General features: G+C 41.9%; 1 protein-coding gene across 1 annotated transcript in view; it reads left to right on the forward strand.

Moving 5' to 3' along the window:
- The window catches only part of ptn (pleiotrophin), a 41,924-nt gene that overhangs the window by 11,092 nt on the left and 9,693 nt on the right, over positions 1-21,139 (forward strand). Inside the window, exons 2-4 of the mRNA XM_084039101.1 lie at positions 16,848-16,942; positions 17,700-17,873; positions 20,503-20,664. Of these exons, the coding sequence (XP_083895227.1) occupies positions 16,848-16,942; positions 17,700-17,873; positions 20,503-20,664 (431 nt within the window). The remainder of the gene's footprint in view (positions 1-16,847; positions 16,943-17,699; positions 17,874-20,502; positions 20,665-21,139) is intronic.

Below are 21,139 nucleotides of genomic sequence, written 5' to 3' on the forward strand. Positions count from 1 at the left end.
ATTGATCAATAATATAAAAGAAAGAAAAGAGAAAAATATAGATCATAAAAAATACATATTAATTGATATTTTTCCTTGCCCACTCGGGGCAGTAATACAAGCTGCATTGATGTACAGGATCATCAACTGAAGTCTAACATGAAAAAAACAGTTTTCTATATATCTTATATCTTATTTATTTGTGTGAGTCACGTTTTCCACCACCTGAACACATTTTTAGTCCAATATTAACCTTTTAGCTTTGTTTTGTTCTCCACCAACTCCTGAGGGAAATATCTGATTCTGTAGCAGCTAAATGATCCATTGTGTTCCACAGTGAGTCGCTGATTTTATGTGTTTGTCTGTTTGGTGTTGGGCAGGTGGTGTAGATGTTCTTTGAAAATAGCATAAACTAAAACAGCAAAGTTGTGAGTCGCAAAAGGAAAACAGTGTTAAAGATGATAAACTGAAGGGCAAACGCAGTCTAATGACGATGTAGGTTCCGTCACAAGCAACCTTTTATTCTTTATATGTCGTCACTTGACTCAGTGCAGTTTTAAATCATTGTAGTTTCAGTTAAAAGCATGTTTGTGAGAACTGAAGCAAGCATCTTTTCAAAACGTGTTTATTTTTCTATTTAAATGACTCGCAGGAGCTGTATTTATTATTTACTCAGAAAAAGGGACATAAAGGCTTCACGTCTCATATGTGAGGATCTCTCCGGCTCGCTACATTTTCAGAGAGACAGAAAAGTTTCTGACATGTTTGAGGGGTTCTTGCAGTCGGCGAGTATTTCATGGCTGTTTCACTCAATGAATTTTGATGGGCTGCTATGGTCCAGGCGTCTTTAACAGTCCCGACAAGCCTTTGTTCTTTCCCTGTTTTCATGTCTGATCCCCAACAGCCCACAGGCGGAAGCTCTGTCGGCCGCGCGCTCCCAAAGCCTCTCTGTTTGATCAACTTCTAACATATTTGAGCAATTTAGGCAGGGAGGAGTGCAGGTAATTCAAATGGCTGCCAAAAGAGTGTTTTGGGGAGATGACAGGACGCGGCGGGTTCACAAGGAGTTGCGGAGGAAGCTCGGCTTTTCTCATTCCTGCACTGCTGCATGCTCTAAAACTACCCATCAACATGAACACGAACCCCCTAATGCGGCTGACATCCTCCATCTGCAAAAAAAAGAGGAATGGTTCTCTCCCCGAAAAGCATCTCTACCCTTCCTCTGCTTCCCTTTCCTCTGGTATTAACTTATTTCACCCAGTAGAGGCCAGTGTGTAGCTGATAAGGTCATCCACTCGATATGACAGCTGCACTGCAAAAAAATACAACAACTTTTGAACCCCCGAAAATGAAGAGGGCCACAGGTATCATATTCCGGTCTGAGGAGATCAATGGGATGTAGAGCAGCAGGTAACAAAGGGGACAAATAGAGTTTGACAGTGAAGTAAGGTAATCATTAAAGCCGTCCTCTGCCATTGTTTGAAGAAGAAAAACACGGCCGGTGGGAGAGAAAAGCCCCGTTCAATATTACCATGAAAGGACACTGATGGTGGGTGTTGCACTGTCGGCGCAGCAGAGTGCAGACGAGCGGTCAGAGCCATTGTGGATAGATCATGAGAGCCCTCTGCTGACAGTTCAATCAAAAGAAACCAACATCTCCATTAAAAAGCAAAGTCCCCTGCTCCCATTTTCTGCCGCACATGAAGATGAAGAACAGACGTGACTGAATAGGTGTGTGATTATTTTTCTGTGGTTGAGTCATCAGAAAAACTTCATGTGGAGAAACGAAGTGGGACGGAGAAATTCTAATCATCATTTAGCACTAAAATCTTATTTCAAACACCCACCTACTGCTGCAAACGGTTCTAAGTGCTGATTTAGTGATCAAAGGGGAGGTGTGGAAAATAACAGCGTGAGCACGCCGGAACTGTTGACAGCCTTGAGGAGTGACCGGTGATTTATTTTCAGTTTTTTACTCGTTACAGCTGAAGCCGGGCAGCTTTACAGCCTTTTTGTTTTAATTTTAATTTTTATAAAGGTGTGATTCTGCAGAAACAACAAATCAGCTGATTGATTTTGTAACTGGAATGAAGTCCAATAATTGATTGTTAATTGAAATGATTGAACGTTTTTTTTTCAAACCACATGGATATTGTTTTTCTCTCTCCCTCAATGCAATAAAAATTAGATTCAGACATTTAAATTTACAATTTAAGTAATTCATTGTTTTTTCCGAACAATTTCAAACCTCAAGCCATTTTATTTATTAAAAAAAAAAAAAAAGCTGATATTCATTATTTCATCTCACGAGAACATAAAAATCCATTTGACCTGTAGACATTTTTTTTAACAACTTCACCTCAACTCTCTCTGGTTATCTTTGAGTTTCAGGTGGATATTTGAGTTGGGAAACTACATGGAGAAGGGAATCCCCAACCAAATCAACAGAGAAACACTGTTAACAGTGTGCAAATGAATATCAATCAACCAACCATTCCAAAGCGCTGATGGTGATCAAACGGAGGCTTTGAATGTGGACTAACAGGGGAATCAACATGTTTTGCACATGCGGCGCAAACCTTAGGGTCACTGACGGATGTCCTTGGGAGAAAATAGTAAAAAATGACCACTCGTCATTTCCTGCTACCAAAACCGCAAAGGTTAGTGATTAAAAGGCCCAAACTCACTCGGTTGCAGTCATCCCTGAAATTGGACGGATATGGAGGTAACGCTGTGGCTCAAAAGGGCTGTAGAGATTATTATTGTTATTTTAAAATCAATAGGCTTTCTTTTGGGCGGTGCTTTTGGGGTCCTCGACCGGTCCGCCGTGTGTGACTTTGCCACTCATAGATGTCGAACTGTTGCTATTTCTCTCCGCCCGTGTGATCCGGGGTGAGCCTCCGCCTGCAGGGAAATGTACAACTGTTCGCCTTTTGTGAGGCTTTCGTAATCTGCAGTCGATGCTTTGTTCCGCCGCCACACAGGCTGCAAGGGAACCGACAGGACTGAGGCGCTCCGGCAAAACAAAGACACCATGCTGCATCTTTTGTTTTTCTACATCAGAGACGATATAGACCTGCACCTTTAATAATAGCTATTCCAAGGAGGGATAAAGGAACGCATGAAAGCACCACTGATTCACACTACGTGGGCTCAGGAGAGCCCGGATCAGTTACAATGCGATAGGTAAATATACATAGCATGTACTGTGTGTGTGCTCTGGCGTCTTTGCCACCAGCGAGCGTAAACATCCCGTCCTCAAATCGGTGGCGAGAGCCGTCAAAAACTGTCCGCCGCAATTTGTTTCGCTGAAGTGAACAAACAGAATCCGCCCACGCGTCCTCAGTTATTGTCTTGTGCCGAAAGTCAGACAGTCCAAACTTCTCATCTCTCGGTGACAGCGCAGCTTAGCGAAGCCTCGCGAGCTAACGCCGCCGCTGTCAGCTCGCTTTCCCTTAAGATGCAAGATTGGATCTGCAGGCAGGATGTGGAGGGGAGGGTTGACGGGGGGATAGAGGGACATTAATGAATCCTTTGGCAGTCACATTTTGTTTTTTTTTTGCTCTCAACTCACATGTGGCACTGCGCAAAAACAGAAATGCCAAATTAAACTTATATTCGGTCTTTGTATTCTCCACAAAACGACATTATGCCGAAGCAGCGGCAGAAACTTTCCGCCGTCACATTAGCCGACGCCGTTCCGCACAAACCTGATGCATAAACCTGTTTAATCAGCCCGGCAGAGGCTTGCGACTGTGCCCTGATGTGCTTTGGATAAAAATATACCAAGTGACGTAGGTTGTGTCATGTTCAGACTGCAGAGAGTGGCACATACCCTGCACCCACAGCTCCTTGGCACTTGTACAATGTCCGACCACTGACCTTGAGGTTCTTCTGGTGGCGAGCGGTGGCTGCTTTAATTGACATGGATCAGACCGCGTGGGCGTCCACGCTGCAGAACACCTTTCCCCGTCTGCGGACATCACGCTGACATCAGTTCCCCTCCACCCCCGTGTGCATTGAAGATGGCGTATTATTCTTCAGATGACATCTCTATTAAGTTATTTTTTCTGTTATTAAATCAAGGCCAGGCCTATTCATCATTTTTCAGGGGCAATCGACCACAGTTTTAAGATCATCCCTCATCAGCATGGAGGCAATCTGCAGTATTATTTGTTGTGGGTTTGTGATTTGTTTGAAGGAAAGAAAAGACAATCTGAGGAAGAAAATAAAAGCCACCAGCAGCACTTCAAAATGCAAAAGAGAGAGAAAAAAATCTCTTGGAAATTGATTGAGAAAATACCAAAGAAGAGAATGTGAAGCACCAAGAAAATGAGAATTCAGTCTATCTGTATGTGGCTCTTACAGTTCATGTTCTCAGTCTCACTTAATCCCGGTCCAATACTCTCGCTGCCACACTGGACGTGTCGCCGTGTGTGAGAAACTGGTGTGGGATTACAGGAAACTGGAGACTTTATCTCTCCACCAGCTACTCCCTCTCAGCCTGGCAGTGTGACGCCTGGTTTCGGGGGAAGTGGGTGGTGAAAACCTCTGTGGGGAAATGTTGGCGTGCGTGTAGGTGGTAAAATGTAGGTTATCTGAGGCTGGAATCACGGCTTAATCTGGAGGATGAGCAAGAGCTCCTCTCTGGTGTGTGGTATGTAATACAAGGTTGTTCTGTATATATCGTGGTGCACGCAACCTTCAGCCTTCAGCCTCAGTCGTTATTATTCAAATTAGACACAACCCCCACGGGTCTCCCACACCCAAGTATTCCCTTTTTAAATGCTGAAGTGATGCTTTCAGCTCTTGCATGTATGTATGTGAGGATCCGTGTGACGTAACAGCAGAGTGTAGGCTCCACGTAGCCGCTATGCTAAAAGGGGTAGCCATCTACTGTGCATTTGTGGACCTTGTCCTCCACTGGTGGAGGGATCCATCCATCCATCCATTTTCTACCACTTATCCTGTATTCAGGGTCACGGGGGGGCTGGAGCCGATCCCAGCTGTCATTGGGCGAAGGCAGGGTACACCCTGGACAGGACGCCAGTCTATCGCAGGGCCAACATATAGAGACAGACAACCATTCACGCTCACATTCACACCTACGGGCAATTTAGAGTCACCAATTAACCTATCCCCATCCTGCATGTCTTTGGACTGTGGGAGGAAGCCGGAGAACCCGGAGAGAACCCACGCTTACACGGGGAGAACATGCAAACTCCACACAGAAGGAACCCGGGCCGACCCGGGAATCGAGCATTTCAAAGCCTCGTTTAAGACACGTAAAACCTTCAAAATTCACGAGTGAGATATTTACTGGCATATTTTACACTGTAGAACAAAATGGTATCTTAGGTTAATCTCAGGCCTTAATTTGTGGGTGCTGCCATACTATAACTGCATATTTAGCATACTATACTGAACTGTGGGATTTAGATGTGCTAAATAAAATAAGTGCATATCCTTCAATGCGGTGAAACCTTGTGATGTGTACAAAAAACAGAAACGAAATTATGTTCATAAAACAATAGATGTTATGGCTGAGTTACCAGATAGAAACTCTGAAATGAAGCAGCTGTGCAGATCAGAGTGATGGATGAGCGTTCAGACTTTGGAGTAGAATGTCTATCAGCTTCTTGCTACGAGAAAGCTCCAGAGCCCAGAGATAGTTAAACTTTTATTGAATTGGTGCTTGCATTTTGATACGACTACATCATCATCATCAGTCAAACTTTTGTTCTCTGTCCTCCTCTATGATCTCCTCGTGTTTGAGGCTTTATGTAAGAGTGTGAGGAACTATCACTCATGTGGTTTCGTTTCACGCCAACCTCATTTGGAAAAGTTTACTTCTCCAAGTCAACTTTTTCTGTGACATGAACATGATCTAGTCTCTTATCCAGTCTGTTTATTACATGTTTATTACATGTAAACATGGAACATTATAGAGAAACATACTATACTAAGCAAACTGAGGGACCACCGGTGGATTATTCTGCAACAGTGGGTTGAAAAAAGTTACTATGGATATTCTTAAGCCATAAAAACCCACAATTGGAATTTATTGTAAACGCAGACCCAAAATAGACTTCAGCCTCCATTGCCTATGTAGTGGAGATGTTCATATTATGGATGAACAAGTCCAAAGCACCGACTATCTGTATGTTTTTCTGCTTTGCGCTGGCTGTGAAAAAAAATCTCCCTCTGGGATAACAATAACCCCTAAATCTAAAACCTTGATATATATGAAGTGACTTCCTGGCTATAAGCTTGCTGACAAAACCGTGAAATCCATAGAAACAAGCATGATGGTGAATCATATCTGCTGCGGCATTATTTACCTCATTCCACAGCGTATTATTCTCACTTTTAAGACTGCAATTTCCCGGGCTCTCGAATAAGTCATCACTGCCGTTCACCTCCAAATATGGTAATCCACAGTCTGTTTACAAGCAAAAAATAAAAAAACCCCACAGAGATAGGAATGGCATTGCTCATGTGGACGGAAACACAATGGAAGAAAAGGAACGGATAGAAAGAGAGAGAGGGGATGGAACTGGGAGAAGGAGGGAGAATGGCTTCATCAACAGGCGGACAAAACGGCCCACGCTGTGTTGCAAAAGCTTTCTCATCAAGCAGGGTTTAATGAACAAGTGACTCAAGGTGCTTTCAGCAGGTCCTTGAGAGGAGCACTCACACACAGAAGCACACTGGCGTTAAGATAAATGTTGCCCATTCAATTAAACAGACACCTCGAAGCTGGCACCTTTGGCGAGGAGGGAAGTGTCTGAGAGAGGGAGGTGCTGAGTGTTGATGCTAACAGCGTGGGGGCTTGAGGGATGGAGCTTGGTTTCTGGGCTGTCAGAGGTTGCCGGGGGGGAGGGGGTCAGCAGCCAAACAGCCAGATCCTTAAAGGGAACCATTTCCAACAATCAAGAATCACCCAAACAGAGAGAAAAAGTATGGACAAGGTGTTCTAAGAAGTCCCCCCTCCTGCACTCAGGTGATTCAGCTGTCTTTCTTCGCCGAGAGGAATGGAGATTAATGATCAGAGAGAAAATGTGTATGAATACCGCGCACCGTATCAGCCGGATCTAAAATGATGAAAAACCCGCTGACTCAAAATATTCACTCTGTGTCGGCCTTTTCAGCATACACTCTAAATGCGCCGCCACATCTATCAGCGTTTAGCCTGTGAACCTTTTTAGTTCTGACATTTCGTACAGAGAAGAAACCATATACTGAATGCCGCTGCGGCTCCAGTCGAACCCAGTGTCAGTTGGTGCGAGTGCAAGAGTCTTTCAAGGAGCTGTAATCTTGTCAATGCATGAATGAAGACAGATCTGACCCTACCTTGACTTATTTGAACAAAACTAGTCAAAAGCTTGCCAATAAGTGCATTTTTTGTTGTTGCATATGAATAATGAAGTGTGTTTTGGGTCCCTGTAAGGGAGCAGTGTGTAGGATTTAGTGTGATCTAGTGGTGAGGTTACAGATTGCTATCAACTTTCACCCCTCCATTTCCAAACGGAGCTAAAAGAGAGTGAATATGGGATGGACAGAAACATGACTCCAAATAAATGATTATGTGATGATAATGATAATATGACTGTGGCTGTGTAAACTTTATCGACTTATAAGTCGGTGATGATATGTCAATATTGTTTTCAGTTTGTTTTTCTTCCCCCAAGTGGCCAAAAATGTATTGCAGGTTTAAGGCTATGCTGCATACAAGCATTAACATAAACCAAACTATCAAAATAATTTAAATGAGATTTGACACAGGAACTCTGTATGACAGGGCCACAACATTTGAACTAATTACAACTGTCACATTTTTTATTTTGAGACCCAAGAAAAGCAGCTTGAAACTTTCTCTTTTTGATGGATGTGCTTTTGGAGTTTGTCCACATGAAACAGTTCATGTTCAACATCAAGATCGCCAACATTCTTGTGTTGATGTATGTATTAAGCATACTGCCAAATAGAGGAGGGAGTAAAACTGGAGACAGGTCCACTTGTGAAAACATTTTGAGAAGACTTTCAAAATAACTTCAAAGAGTGGCAATCTTTCAAACTTTTACAAGGTCCTAACTTTGAACTTTCTCCAATATTTGGATGGCATGTTTACCCCTTGAGTCAGTGCTAAAAGAGGTTGAATTTGTGTGGATATTATACCAACCTCCACTGAAAAGAAAGCCCTTATTGGAAGTTTAATCCACTTGTATGCCCTCTCCCTCCAGCTCTCTTTGTGTAGCCCTTTTTCATGTAAAAAATGAAAAACTGGCTGAAATATTACAAAGCTCAATAGCTATAAAGAGGATGGGGGAAAGGAGTTGAATATAGTCTTCATTGGCGGCACTGCAGTTTTATAATCCTAAAAAAAGAAGGTTAATTGATAACTACTGGAATTTGTTGCACCATGACTGCATGGAGCTCATAATGTCCTCATATGAGTGCTAATAATAAAGAAAAACGGGGCAGAGATGAGTAGGAGGATAAGCGACTGAGTGGGTGTTTGGAGGCGTAGATATAATACGATCAGCGTAATGGAGGCATTCATGCGTAAATAGAAGTCTTCAATTTCAGATGTTTCAGCTCGGATGCTCTCACAGAGCCATTGTTTGTCATCCACATTATTGTGTTTCTTTTTCTTTTTATCATTAAACAAGCCCGTCATTCTGCACCCGCAAACTGAGCTTACTTTTCAGGACTTGGCCTCGAACACAAAAAAAATCACACAAACTTAAAAGAAAGGGGCACACACACACGCACACACACACACAGAGTCACACATGGTGTTTTTGTTCTTGAGCGGGACTCCCTGGGGTGCTCCTGCAGGGCTGCTCTGAGAGATAGCGGGGACCCTCTCCACACACTCTCTCCCCCACTGTCTGACCTTTCCAAAACACAAGTCAGAAAATGTGTGGCATTTTCCTCTAATCATCTGCACCTTAACACATGAAGAACGGTGGCGTGCTTCAATTAAGGCGTCCCAAGGCCCCACGAGGAATGATTCACTTTTCTTCAATGGCCGTCATTAAGCCACAGTCATTATTACACAGAGTGGCGTTTCCTTTTTCTTCACATCCTCTCCTATGATTAACTGTGTATTTGACTATATTCCTGCTGTTACCCTTCACACCACTGTTATGCTTGTCTGCTTGTTTTTTCTCCCCTCTAGTCAATACACTGTTCATTTCATCTGTGCTGGAATCTCTCAAAAGCTCAGCTCAAGGAACACACGGACCGAGAAACTCCTTTCAATCCTTTCAATATGCCCTGTGTCTAGGTGAGGCGATGGCTTCTCTACTGAATCACTACTGAGATGGGAAAGCCACTCAGAAGTGGATTTTTTTCTCCCTGTCTTTTCCCAAGGACACAGTGCAGGAGTCACTGTCTGTATCTATAGATAAACAAACAGTGAACCGTAACGAAAAACCTGTCTATAGAAAGTTTTCTAAATATCCAACATGGCTTGAAAAGAGCAGACATGTTCATTCAAGTCAATATATTTCTGCGTGAGATGTTTCTCAAACACTCAAACTGTATTTGCTAGGTAAAGCTCATCAATTTTGCAAGAAAGAGTATGTAGGCATCGGTCAAACTGGGATTATTTTTGAGCGAGGTATTGCCAAGAGAGAAACGTATAAGATTAATTTAAAACCAAGCTGAAAAGCATTATATATCGGTGACCTTTTCTGACTGAGAGTTTCTAGCACCTGTAACCACGCCCAGTACGTGATGTCACAGAGTACAACTTGAGTACTCTTCTACATCACTACAGCAAGGTGATACCTTTAAAGTCCTGGTGAAATGGAAGCTAGAGGATCTGTAGCTTCTATACTGTGACATATTACCCGATGACATGGAATATTTGCGTGGAGGGGGTGATTTAAATCAGTTCCTTTTTTGTACATGGAACAGACCTATGTGTCTTTTTCCCCACCTGAGACCAGTGTTTACCACTTGAAGGGGAGCTTGGAGTGCCCGACTTCAACTACCTTTCTCACTTCCGATAAAATGTACCTCCAAAACGTAGTGACTTTAAAAAGACGGAAAGGCTTGCGGGATAATCGGGAGAAAAAAGCTTATTATTGCACAAGACAAAACATGCTTATTGCAGCATGTTTGTCGTCTTTGCCATCGACAACTTTCTCCTTTGCACAAAGGGGAGTTAAGGCTTTTCCCCCTCGCTAGCCTGTTGTTCAGCAGTTGAGGTTAATCAGCTTTACGTCATGGAAACATGTTTGGCTCCTATCCCTCTTTTTACTTTGCAGATGAGATAGGTGGAGACTGCTTCCTGTCTGTTCTGCTATCAGGTGATACTGAAATAGAACAGAAGTTATGTAATATCTAAGTCTGACTCACTGCACAACCCCATACATATTTGCCTGCCATTGTATTAATCACTGAAGACTGAATTCAACCGCTCTTTATGGTTTGCCAAATGTATATGTATGCAAATGTTGATCGAGATCCTTTAAGAAGGCTCCATCCGTTTGGAAGAAGAGCTTTAATGTGCCTATTGTTATACCATTATTTGCATATATACCCCCTTTAATTGTATGGACGTTTTCCAGTGTCTATCCAATGTATAATGATGACTTCAACTTGCAATCACTATTTTTTGGCCACTCGGAGGCAGCAGAAACAAAAAGTGAACATAGCATTGTCATGTGGCTAACTTGGTAGCAAACAGATGCTTATTTATACATCCAGCAGATTAGGGGGAACATTGTCTTGATTGCCTGGTGAATGTGAGTCGAAAATTAACTCTTTTAGCTCCTTTTTTGGTCACTACCAACTTCCGAGGGGAATATTTCTATCTTAGCTGCTAAATGCTCCACTATGTTCACTAGTTGTATGTTTGATGTTGAGAAGTTAGTGTATTTAATATTTTAAATTATTTTACTGTTTTTTTGTGGTTCAATGTACTGTATGGCTAAGGTCAAAAGGACAAAAATATATCTTTATATTAAAAAAGGTCGCCTCATATTACGTGATGAGTTAGAGCGAGCAGAAGAAGAAGACTTGCCTTTGCAAAGTACATTGTTTGATTTGTTACCTCTGGAGGGCAAAGAGATATTAAAAACCCATGTATAATGCATGGGCAGCTAAGTGATATATTAAAAGCATACATGTGTGTTATGATAATATTTGTGTTCCCCATTAACAAACCTCAGAGGGGCTGTTGCTTAACTAGCTCCCCATATGTGTTATGACAAGTTCTATGGAATTTAAGAGGTTTATATTAAAGAAATCAAAATCAATTCCTCCCTGACTCGTAATGGTGGAAATCTTTTCCCCCCGCTCAGCCAGTACAGCTAATAACACCCTTTCCTGGGTGTTATAATTGATTCATTAAACTCCTCTCTCCTTCATGTCTTCCGATTCCATCACCTCCTGCCTTCATAAGCAAAAGGATCGGATGGCAGGCCTATAGATACGTTCTCCTTTATGTGCTCGGTAGGGATTACGTCAGCGCTAATGAGAGGGAGTAGAGCAAATGGGGAGCATTTAGTATCCGGTGTTTGTCTGCGCTCTGGTGTGGTGGAGCATCTTGTGTGTGTGTGTGCTAGAGCACACGAGGAGTTCACGGAAGGTCCATCGATTTGTGGGCAGTATCGGCTTCCCTCCTCCATTCCCTTCATCACCAACCCACAGCTGCGTCTGGATCAATGGGGCAAATGGTGGGTTTGATAGGACTAATTGTCACTGGCTCAGTAGCCACAAGCTGATGTTTCCAGCTAAAGAAACCCCCAAGGTGTGAGGATAGCAAACAGTCAGTTCTCCTGTTACCGTCCAAGCATCTATATTTAGACTTTAGGCTAGGTTTCCTAACCCTTAATTGCAAACTGTTGCTTAATTTGATCATCTTTGTCTGACCAGTGTAAAAACGACTTGTGTTTTGTACCCTGAATTCATTCTCTCTTGGGAACCGTATTTACTTTCTCTTCTCAAATACTGTGATGTTTTTGAAAGTCAAGCAAAGTTGCGTGACAGTTGATTTGGGAGTGTGATGTATTTTAGCCACAAATATCTAAAATAAAGCTGAAAGGATTAGTCGATTAATTCACAAGTCGAGCCAAGTAAAATTAATCTTCTGATAATCGTTTGACTGGTCCAGTCATTTACAAGCAAAAATACCAAACATTCTTTGATTCCAGGTTCTGAAATGGGGGGATTTGCAGTTGTGTGCCGTTTTTTAATTAAATATCTTTTAGACATTTCATAGACTAAATGATTAATTGGCGGAATACTCAATAATGAAGCACATATTTCTCGCAAATACATGCCAGGAAAACAACATCTTGGTGGCTTATGAATGTATATTAACCTTAATGGTTAAAATGTTCACTATTCCAAGATAGTTTTTGTATGTGTGACACACTGTAACAGTTTTTAATTTTCAAGTTATTATTATAAGTGTAGGAAGTTAAGGACAATATTAACCTGACTTGGGATAAAGAAGGGACATCATAATACACACTTATATATGTAAGCCTAGACCTGGGAAAGAATAGGGAGGAAGAGATAAGGTGTTGTCTTTTTATACTTTAAGGCTTGTCCAGAAGAAAAGTTACTCAAAATCCAGAATGGTGTTTGATGGAGTCTTAATGTCTTCTTGTGAAGGTTTCTTCTTCCTTCTTCCACGTCCTGGGAAGAGGAATGGGCATTAAGAGGGAGCGGAATTGTTCTTTGTTCAAGTGGTCCTGACCTCTTGGTCAGTGGGAGTTTAAAGTCATCAGGAGATCTGTTTCTTTCCACCCTTAGGCGGTCTGGTGACCCTGTCCTGCATGGTCCCATCCAGCAAGGAGAAAGTAGGCCCTCTTGACTTTTCTTCCTGTGGAGGTTTAAATGACTGTTTCACATCTTCTCCCGAGAGGAGGGGGAGAAGCACAACTCTTATTCATGAGTTTGATTCATTTCATTGTTGGTTCATCAATAAAACTAGTCCTGATAGTTGAGGAATTAAAGAAACTGATATGTTCCTACTTAAACTTCACCAGGAGGGATAATGAGATTGGTTTGTGATGCGTGAGTGCATGACTGAGCATCTATGCGTCTGTCCGCAACAAATCTTGCATTCCACTGCAACACACAACATAATATTTTGGTTGCTCGTTCCCGACTGGAAGCTCAAGGACTACTCTCACGGGTGCAGCGATTTACACTTTTTCCAAACCCCTTTCATTGCCTGTTTTATACAGCCATTGATCGCCTGCCGACTCCTCCATCACTGCTCTTAACCGGCCCCCGGCCAGTAGGGGCCGCAAGTGATAACACAGCTGAGTGCTTCGCTGCCTGTCAGTCGCTGCTCTGCGGCCAGAGACACGGGGAGAGAAAACAGTTTGCTCAGTCGACTCGAAGCCTAAATAAACGCTTCAAATCATAGTTACGCCTGTGAGACGGAGCTGAGGCGCACGCCTGCACAGGGCTTGCTGCAGACATCTGCATACATTACAGTGACAGCGTATCTGTTGTGTGAGAAATGGAAGTGAAAAACACGTCTGATACACTTGGAGTCTACACGGCGAGGGAGTGTCAATTGTGGTTTGTAGTCATTCAATCAAACATTACAGCAGTGGTTGTTGCAGACACACTTGGAGGAGATCTGAAACCGACAGAAGTACACCCTTCCAGTTTCTTTTGTGAATGGTGTGTGTGTCCAAAAAAAAAAGAGTTCCAAGATGTCACAAGAAATTCAATTGAGTTGTGCTCAAACAAACTTTTTTAGAACCTGTAGAATGTTATGAAAATCATTTTGAAACTTAATTTCTTACTACAAGATCCGAGACATTAAATGACTCTTTTTATTTGAAGAGTTTCAATCCAGTAAACCTTTGGGTATGGCAATATCCTGCATCAAATATCTAGCCTCAAATCTGGGACAGGTTTGAGGCATGATTGATGACTCCGTTTCTCTTTTGTCCGGCTAATGGAGGATCACTTTTAGCAGAGTATTAAAACATGAGTCTATATCAGTATCTCGCTGAAAGAAACAGGACAAGATGTCCCACGGGGCAAAACACCACGTCTTTGTTGGTGATGATGAAGGATGATGAGACCTTTGGTGAATTGAGCAAATATAAAAACGTACCCCCATTGCCCATTTTGGGGGCATAAACTGAGACTTGGAAGATAAAAAAAATCCTCTACTCCCCGTCATGAAGTGTTGAGCTGTAGGTGACTAGTGTGTCTATTAAAGAAAATGAAAGCATTTATAGAAAAGCACAAGTAGAAAGCTTCTATGTTCCACAGCGCTTCTTATCAAAGTGCTACACTGGCGGCGGAGCACATGTCTACTGAATGATAATCAAATGCTCCGATCCACTCGGTCCTCAGTTATGCTGTCATACTCCGGTAATAGGAGCTACATGGCTGGGATATACTTCCATTTAATTTATTGAGGAGGAGAAACCCGTCGTCTCAGAGGATTCTCTCCAGAGGAAACGGTTAATTCACTTCAATTCCAAGACTTTTCTCTCTTTAAGCTACTGCATAGAGGGCTCATTCAAAGTCATCAACCCCGTCCCCTATTATGCTGGCACTGCAGCAAGAGCCCATCACTGTGCGTGTGACTAACTGAGGAAAAGGCTTTCTTATCTTTTGAAAGGCCACAATGCCTTTTTTCTCAAAAAATGATCTTTATCGGGGTGCGTTCATTGGATTTTCTCTCTGAAAACTCTCTGAAATCATTGTATGCGCTTCTTAAAGTTGGGATTCACAGATTTTTTCTCTCCTTCCCCTTTTTGTGGTTATGGAGATGAAAAGTTTGGAATCTCTTTAAAAGAGTCAACATAAAAGAACTTGGAGATAGTCTCAAGTATTTAATCAAAATAGGGTTTGCCTGCATGCTGCCACTGTCAGTAAAATATAAAATCAACCGTGTGAAGGTTTCAAATGACTGCGGGCGCTGCCATAAGGCTCATTATGAGTTTCTAAGAAGTGCTGGGAGAGATTAAATACGAGATAGAATGTACAACAATAACATTTCAGAATTAAGTATGAGGCTTGAATACCTGATTCACATTTCGGAGGCTTTCATCGTCGTATTAACAGACTCAGACTCATTTTAAGTGAAGTTAAATGAAAAGTTGGGAATGCACATTGCTGACACAATAAGAAGGGAGAGGCTCAGAACCAGCTCACGATGAGTTAAAAATGATGAATAGATATTATTTTCCTGACAAGGATCAACGTTTTTACAGGAGTTTGAGCATGGGAGCTATTTCCCCTGTCCCCAGTCCCCCGTTGCCCTGACAGTTACAGTTACAGCTTTCTGCTGATCCAGAACCAGCCGGCGGATTAAAGCCGTGTGCAAATAGATAGACAACTGATGACATTTTTCTATTCATTGTACAGCAAATTAACCCGAGCCAACTTCCTCTTTTTACACTTTCTTGCAGCAGATGTAATCTTTCGAACAATGTACAAGTCAGTAAGCCTGTTTGGACTCAAAACACAAATCTCTCAAACTACAAGCATCTGCATCTTCAGGCAGCTAAAAAGTGAATACTGATGTGGGAATATTCACTATATTCACATTTACTTTACATTAATGTCTTGTTTGTATTTTCTCTGGACTAGTCCCATCAGTCTAATACCAATACACTTAAATGTTTTTAAATAACATTTTGATATGTGCACTGTTTAAATCCATCTTTTCTTGCTAGCAATGTTCTTCCACTGACCTTTTGTTGGCACATTGCTACATTCCTCGGGTCATTACTGCCACCTGTGGATGAGATGAATCGTGTGAAACCATTGGCAATTATGCCTGTGTATGTAGACATCCTTGTGTGTGCAAAACGGGGACCATCTCATAAATACAAAATGTGGACCGACTCAAAAAACAGACAAAACTGGGACCCACTCAAAAAACAAAAAAAAACGGGGACCATCTCATAAAGACAAAGTGGGGACCCTCTCATAAACTAGACAAAATGGGGACCCACTGAAAAAACAAACAAAACGGCGACCATCTCATAAAGACAAAGTGGGGACCCTCTCAAAAAATAGACAAAATGGGGACCCACTCAAAAAACAAACAAAACGGAGACCATCTCATAAAGACAAAGTGGGGACCCTCTCAAAAAATAGACAAAATGGGGACCCACTCAAAAAACAAACAAAAACAGAGACCTGCTCTTAATGAAAACAGAATAAGACCTAATACTGGTAAAAAAATAAATAAAATAAAAAAAACCCACAGGATAACTTTAATATGATCAGTATAAGAACCAATACCGAATATTCCTTCACCAGCATCAAATCAACCCTCAAAAAGCATCTAAACACAAATAATATATATATATATTCTTTGCTTTCACTCTTAATCTTATGTTGTCAGCAATGGTTAACTAACCTTCACACGTATATATTTATGTGAGTTTCGTCAAATCGTATCAAACTTGTGTGTTGACTTTATCTACCCTTGACAAGGTTTTATCGAGACTGACAGCAAACACAGCCGTAACCGACAGTGTGTTGGCAGTGCAGACAATCAAAATGTTGATATTGGAATCCAGCACGGTGGAAATGACACAGGATGAGAGATGGAAATTCCCCAGGCTCTCCCTCCGTCTCCTGAGACTCGGGACTAGTCCTTCCTCTTCTTCTTCTTCCTCTTCTACCAAACATCAGAAAATGTAAAGTTCAGGCACATTTTAAAGAATTTATAAAGTCAACAGTCCCCAAAAATGTGTTTTGAAACGTGGTAGATCGATACACAGGTGGACAGGAGGCACATGACATTTAGCAAACAGCTCCTGGATTTGGACTGAGAAGCAAAGACTGGTAACACATTTACTGTGTAAAGAAAGCAGGACTCTCCTCTAATGATTGACTTGTCTCTCTTTCAGGATGTATGGACAGAAGCAGTGGACACGAGTGGCCGTGATGGCTCTCCTGATGCTCACGGTGATGGCAGCTGAAGGAGGCAAAGGAGAGAAACAAGGTGAACTTTACAAAGCCCAGGAAAACTTCTTTAATTATAGAAAAATAGAAGTAGTCAATCTGTTGGTGACACATTAATATTAAATATTAGCACTGTGCTGTTCAGTATTAAATCCAATATATAACTTCATTGCTGATGTAGAAAAAAAATTGTTAATTAACCTCATAAATAATGCTTTTCCCCATTGGAGTGACATGCAACGCTAACATCGCCCCAAAATCAGGCGCTGGGAGAAATGTTCCTTAAAAACACCTTACTTAGTTGGACACAACTCTTAAATCTATATGAAAAAGAAAAAACAAAGCCTTTGGGGTTGAAGTAATTGGTGTCCTTTGAGAATTTACAGAAACAAATAGCAATATCTTCCAAGAAAAGGCAAAACAAATCCGATTTTTCCCACTCGGGCGAAGTAAACAACATTTAGATAATTTAATTCAAAGAAAAACAAGTTAATTTGCATTGGAAATTAGCAGAAGCAATAAACTCATTACATCTGCCTTGAAATATTGAAAAGTCAAAGGGGGGCTAAATACTAGTATACACTGCAAGAATCAGTCTCCATCATTATATGTAATAATATAATAAAGACTATAATTCTAACAAGCTTGGTATTACAGGATCTGCAGACATGAGAATTTTAAAACTTCCGGCAAGCCTTGCATGACCACACACATTGGATATTTATATTTGAAATGTAATATTTATTTATAAGGGCTATGCAGGGAAAGGAAAAAAAGGTGTATGTTTGCTCTTACAGGAAAGAAGGAGCGTAAGTCCGACTGTGGAGACTGGCAGTGGAGTGTGTGTGTAGCCAACGAGGGCGACTGTGGACTCGGGACCAGGGAGGGAACGCGTACCGGGACCGACTGCAAGCAGACCATCAAGACCCAACGCTGCAAGATCCCCTGCAACTGGAAGAAGAAGTTTGGAGGTGAGGAAGGACACAGATCTTGACTAACCTAGAGGTCTACTTTTAAACAATATTTAAAAACTCCTTCCAAACATCCTACTTCCTTCCGTATAACTGCAGGGCTCCCATCCCTCTCTCACCCCACACCTCCTCATAATGTATGTTGGCCTGTCACTCACACAAACAATGGCCCCATTTTCACAATAGGAATGAGTAAGCTAGCTAATTAGAGCTACAACAGAAACGTCTGCTGAGGAAGTGATACATCGTCTTGGAAACTGCACGAATAATCATCCCGCTTTGTCATTTGCCTTTTTGGTCTTGAGACTGTGTAGCCGTCACAGCTGAAATGTCTTGCAGTGACAAGCCTGAGGGACTTTTGTTCCCCCAGTAAGGCCTGTCAGGCAAGAGCCTGCTGCTCTGCAATGAGCCTGTCACGAGTGATGAACACACTGCAGGAAATAAGGGTCCCGCTAACTGGCAATATAGATTACAGCAGCAAAAAGTTTGGGAGTATGGGCATTAAGTAACATGCCGCTGGCCTTTAAATTGTGGAAAGTTATTTGAGAAAATAAATGAAAGGAAAATAAATGAAAGGGTTCCTTTTGTGTTGTAGAGGCTGAAACTGAGTCAGCCCTCCCTTTTTTGATTTTGCACTGGAAAAAGGCAACTTCAAAACAAATTTAAACAAAAAAAACAAACAAACATATGGTCTTGGAAAACTTTATTGTTGGCAACTGCACTTGTTTTAGGTTTTTGAAGATGTTTTGCTCCTTCAGTTGAATACAAGGTGTTACTTTTTTGATAATTGTGTCTTACATTAACTGTAGTTATTAGACAAATATACTTAAGATTGCAGTGTGGATATTTTTGCAATCAAAAAGATAAAAACGGAACATTTGGTGCCTACGACCCACAAAATTGTTGTGAATAGACCTTGGATTCAGATATGCTGCTGTTAAAATGCTCGTCTGTCATTCATGTAGAGACAAAGTAGGCTAAGTGTGAGGTAGTTATTAACATTTACATCATCATCATCATCATCATCATCATCATTATCATCATGTGGCTCAGGTATCATTACAAGGAAGGCAATACATGAACAAAGTGTAAACTTGGGATCATGGAGAGTTGTTCAGGACTCCACCCGGAGTACTATGCTGGGAGATTATAAAAGTGCTTACATGAGGAGGGTGTGCCCAACCCTGTAGAGCCAGGCTGGTCAGCAGGCATGAGGGCCAGGTGACATGGTAACCAACACTAAAAGCGAATGGGTCTCCATGTACAGCGAATGCACACATGCATGGAAACAAAGCCTCAAACAAAAGGTATACTGCAATATTCTAATATGAAAGGACATACCTTTTTCTTCACGGTATTCAAAATATTGTAAAAAGATCTCATACCAATTTCAACTGTGAGTATTCTCAGTTTTGATTTCTTTTGAGGGATGACCTTTAAATCCAAAACAAGTACTTGATAGTGGATTTGACATTCTTCGAAGGCTAGGTAAGATTCTTAATGATCAGATTTCCCCTCCAATCATCCTGAAATCTATATATGACTGTCTGGATGTAGAGTTATTGATGAATGGCTGAATCCGCTCACGTGCAACCATTTTTTTTGTTGCTCGCACACTTTAAAGAGGAGATTCGTTGCCTGTCAAATTCCCAGGAGCAACCAAGGAAGCGCTCTCTTTCTCTCTCTCAGAGACAAATTATGGAGGCGAAGGGGTTTTAAAGTTGGATGCTCAGGGAGTCCCTGTAGGATTCTTGCAACAATGGCCCTGTCACTCCCTCTCGCCACTCTCCGTCCCTCCTCTCCTCACCCCGTCGTTGTGCCTCTCCCCTCCTCTGATGAGCACCCGGGGATCTCGGAGGCAGTGACAAGGGGTCCGACACTTTCATGTGAAAGGAAGCTGACGAATGAGTGTCACAGCCTCGAGGGAGCCCGGCTAGAGTGGCAACAAAATAATGGAGGGAGATGTGAAAGGCATGAGAGACGTACAGTACACAAACACGCACACACATGGCTTCAAAAGCGTTTTTATAACATACGGCAGCCACCGCTGCCATTTTTCTGGAGCAATCTTGCCTCCTTTGGGCTTGGGTTTAAGGTAGGTACAATTTAATATCAAATGAAAGCACATATGTGAAATTGTGCATTTGAGGTCCTGCTGGAAGTACTTTCAGTCTCCGCTGCCCAGATTGTATCCGTCCATTATTTCCAGGATGAACAGGAACCCCGACCGGGTTTTGATTACATTCATCTGTGAGCGGCTTTCATTATATAGGAAATACAGGATCAAAAACTGTGAAGCACCATCTGCTCTTGTCAGGAAAAAAAGCTTTAAGCATCTTTTATGTGGATTTTAATAAGAGCATGTTGTGTTATGGTTTCCTGGCTCTTGGGCACTTCCTATTGATAGGAAGGAGATAATAGCCAGGTAAATTAAGTTCATCAGACAACCATTCAACGTGTATGACTCACAACTGTGCAGGCTCAATGGAGGTTGATTCATTGACTGATTGCAATTGACTTTTTAAAAAAACAAAAAAACAAATAGACTTATATTTCGTGTTTTCCTTTCCTTTGCAGCTCCTTCACTAAAAGCCCCTAATGAAGCATCTGATTTCTTTGTGTGCTGCAGGGGAATGCAAGTACGACTTCCAGGCTTGGGGGGAGTGCGATCTGGCGACAGGCAAGAAGAACAGGACGGGCGTGCTGAAGCGAGCGCTCATGGACGCGACCTGCGCCGCCACTGTCACAGCCACCAAGCCCTGTGGGAAAATCCCCAAGACTAAGCTGCAAGGTGAGCTGGGAGGAATAAATCATCACTAGATAAGATGTAACTCACGCCGGACGTGCTCTCGGCAGCAGAAGGGAGCACCGACGTCCCGTTGATGAATCACCATGTTCTCAAAAGTGAGGCATGAGGTTCTCTGTAACAACAGATATGATATTTTACTGTCTGCTTTCAGAAGCATGAACACAACCTGTTGTGCTTGTGCGCTCTGAGGAAGAAAACCTTTTGTTGGCACAATTACGTTTACTGAAAGAAATCAATATACCACTCTTTTTAAAATTGACTTTTAATTTGAATGGAATTCAACTGGGACAAAGCAACGTCTTTCAGGGTGCTTTCACAAGGCGAAGTCTGTTTAGCTTATCCCTATCAGAGTGGAATTGATGCTGTTGTTTGTTTTTAGTCAATTTAGTTTCAGAGTGCACAAATTAAAGCTGATCAAGTACAAAAAATGATTTGCTGAGGGGAGGAAGGAGTAAAT

This window comes from Eutrigla gurnardus (assembly GCF_963514095.1).
Source record: "Eutrigla gurnardus genome assembly, chromosome: 21".
In the NCBI taxonomy this organism is placed as follows: Eukaryota; Metazoa; Chordata; class Actinopteri; order Perciformes; family Triglidae; genus Eutrigla; species Eutrigla gurnardus.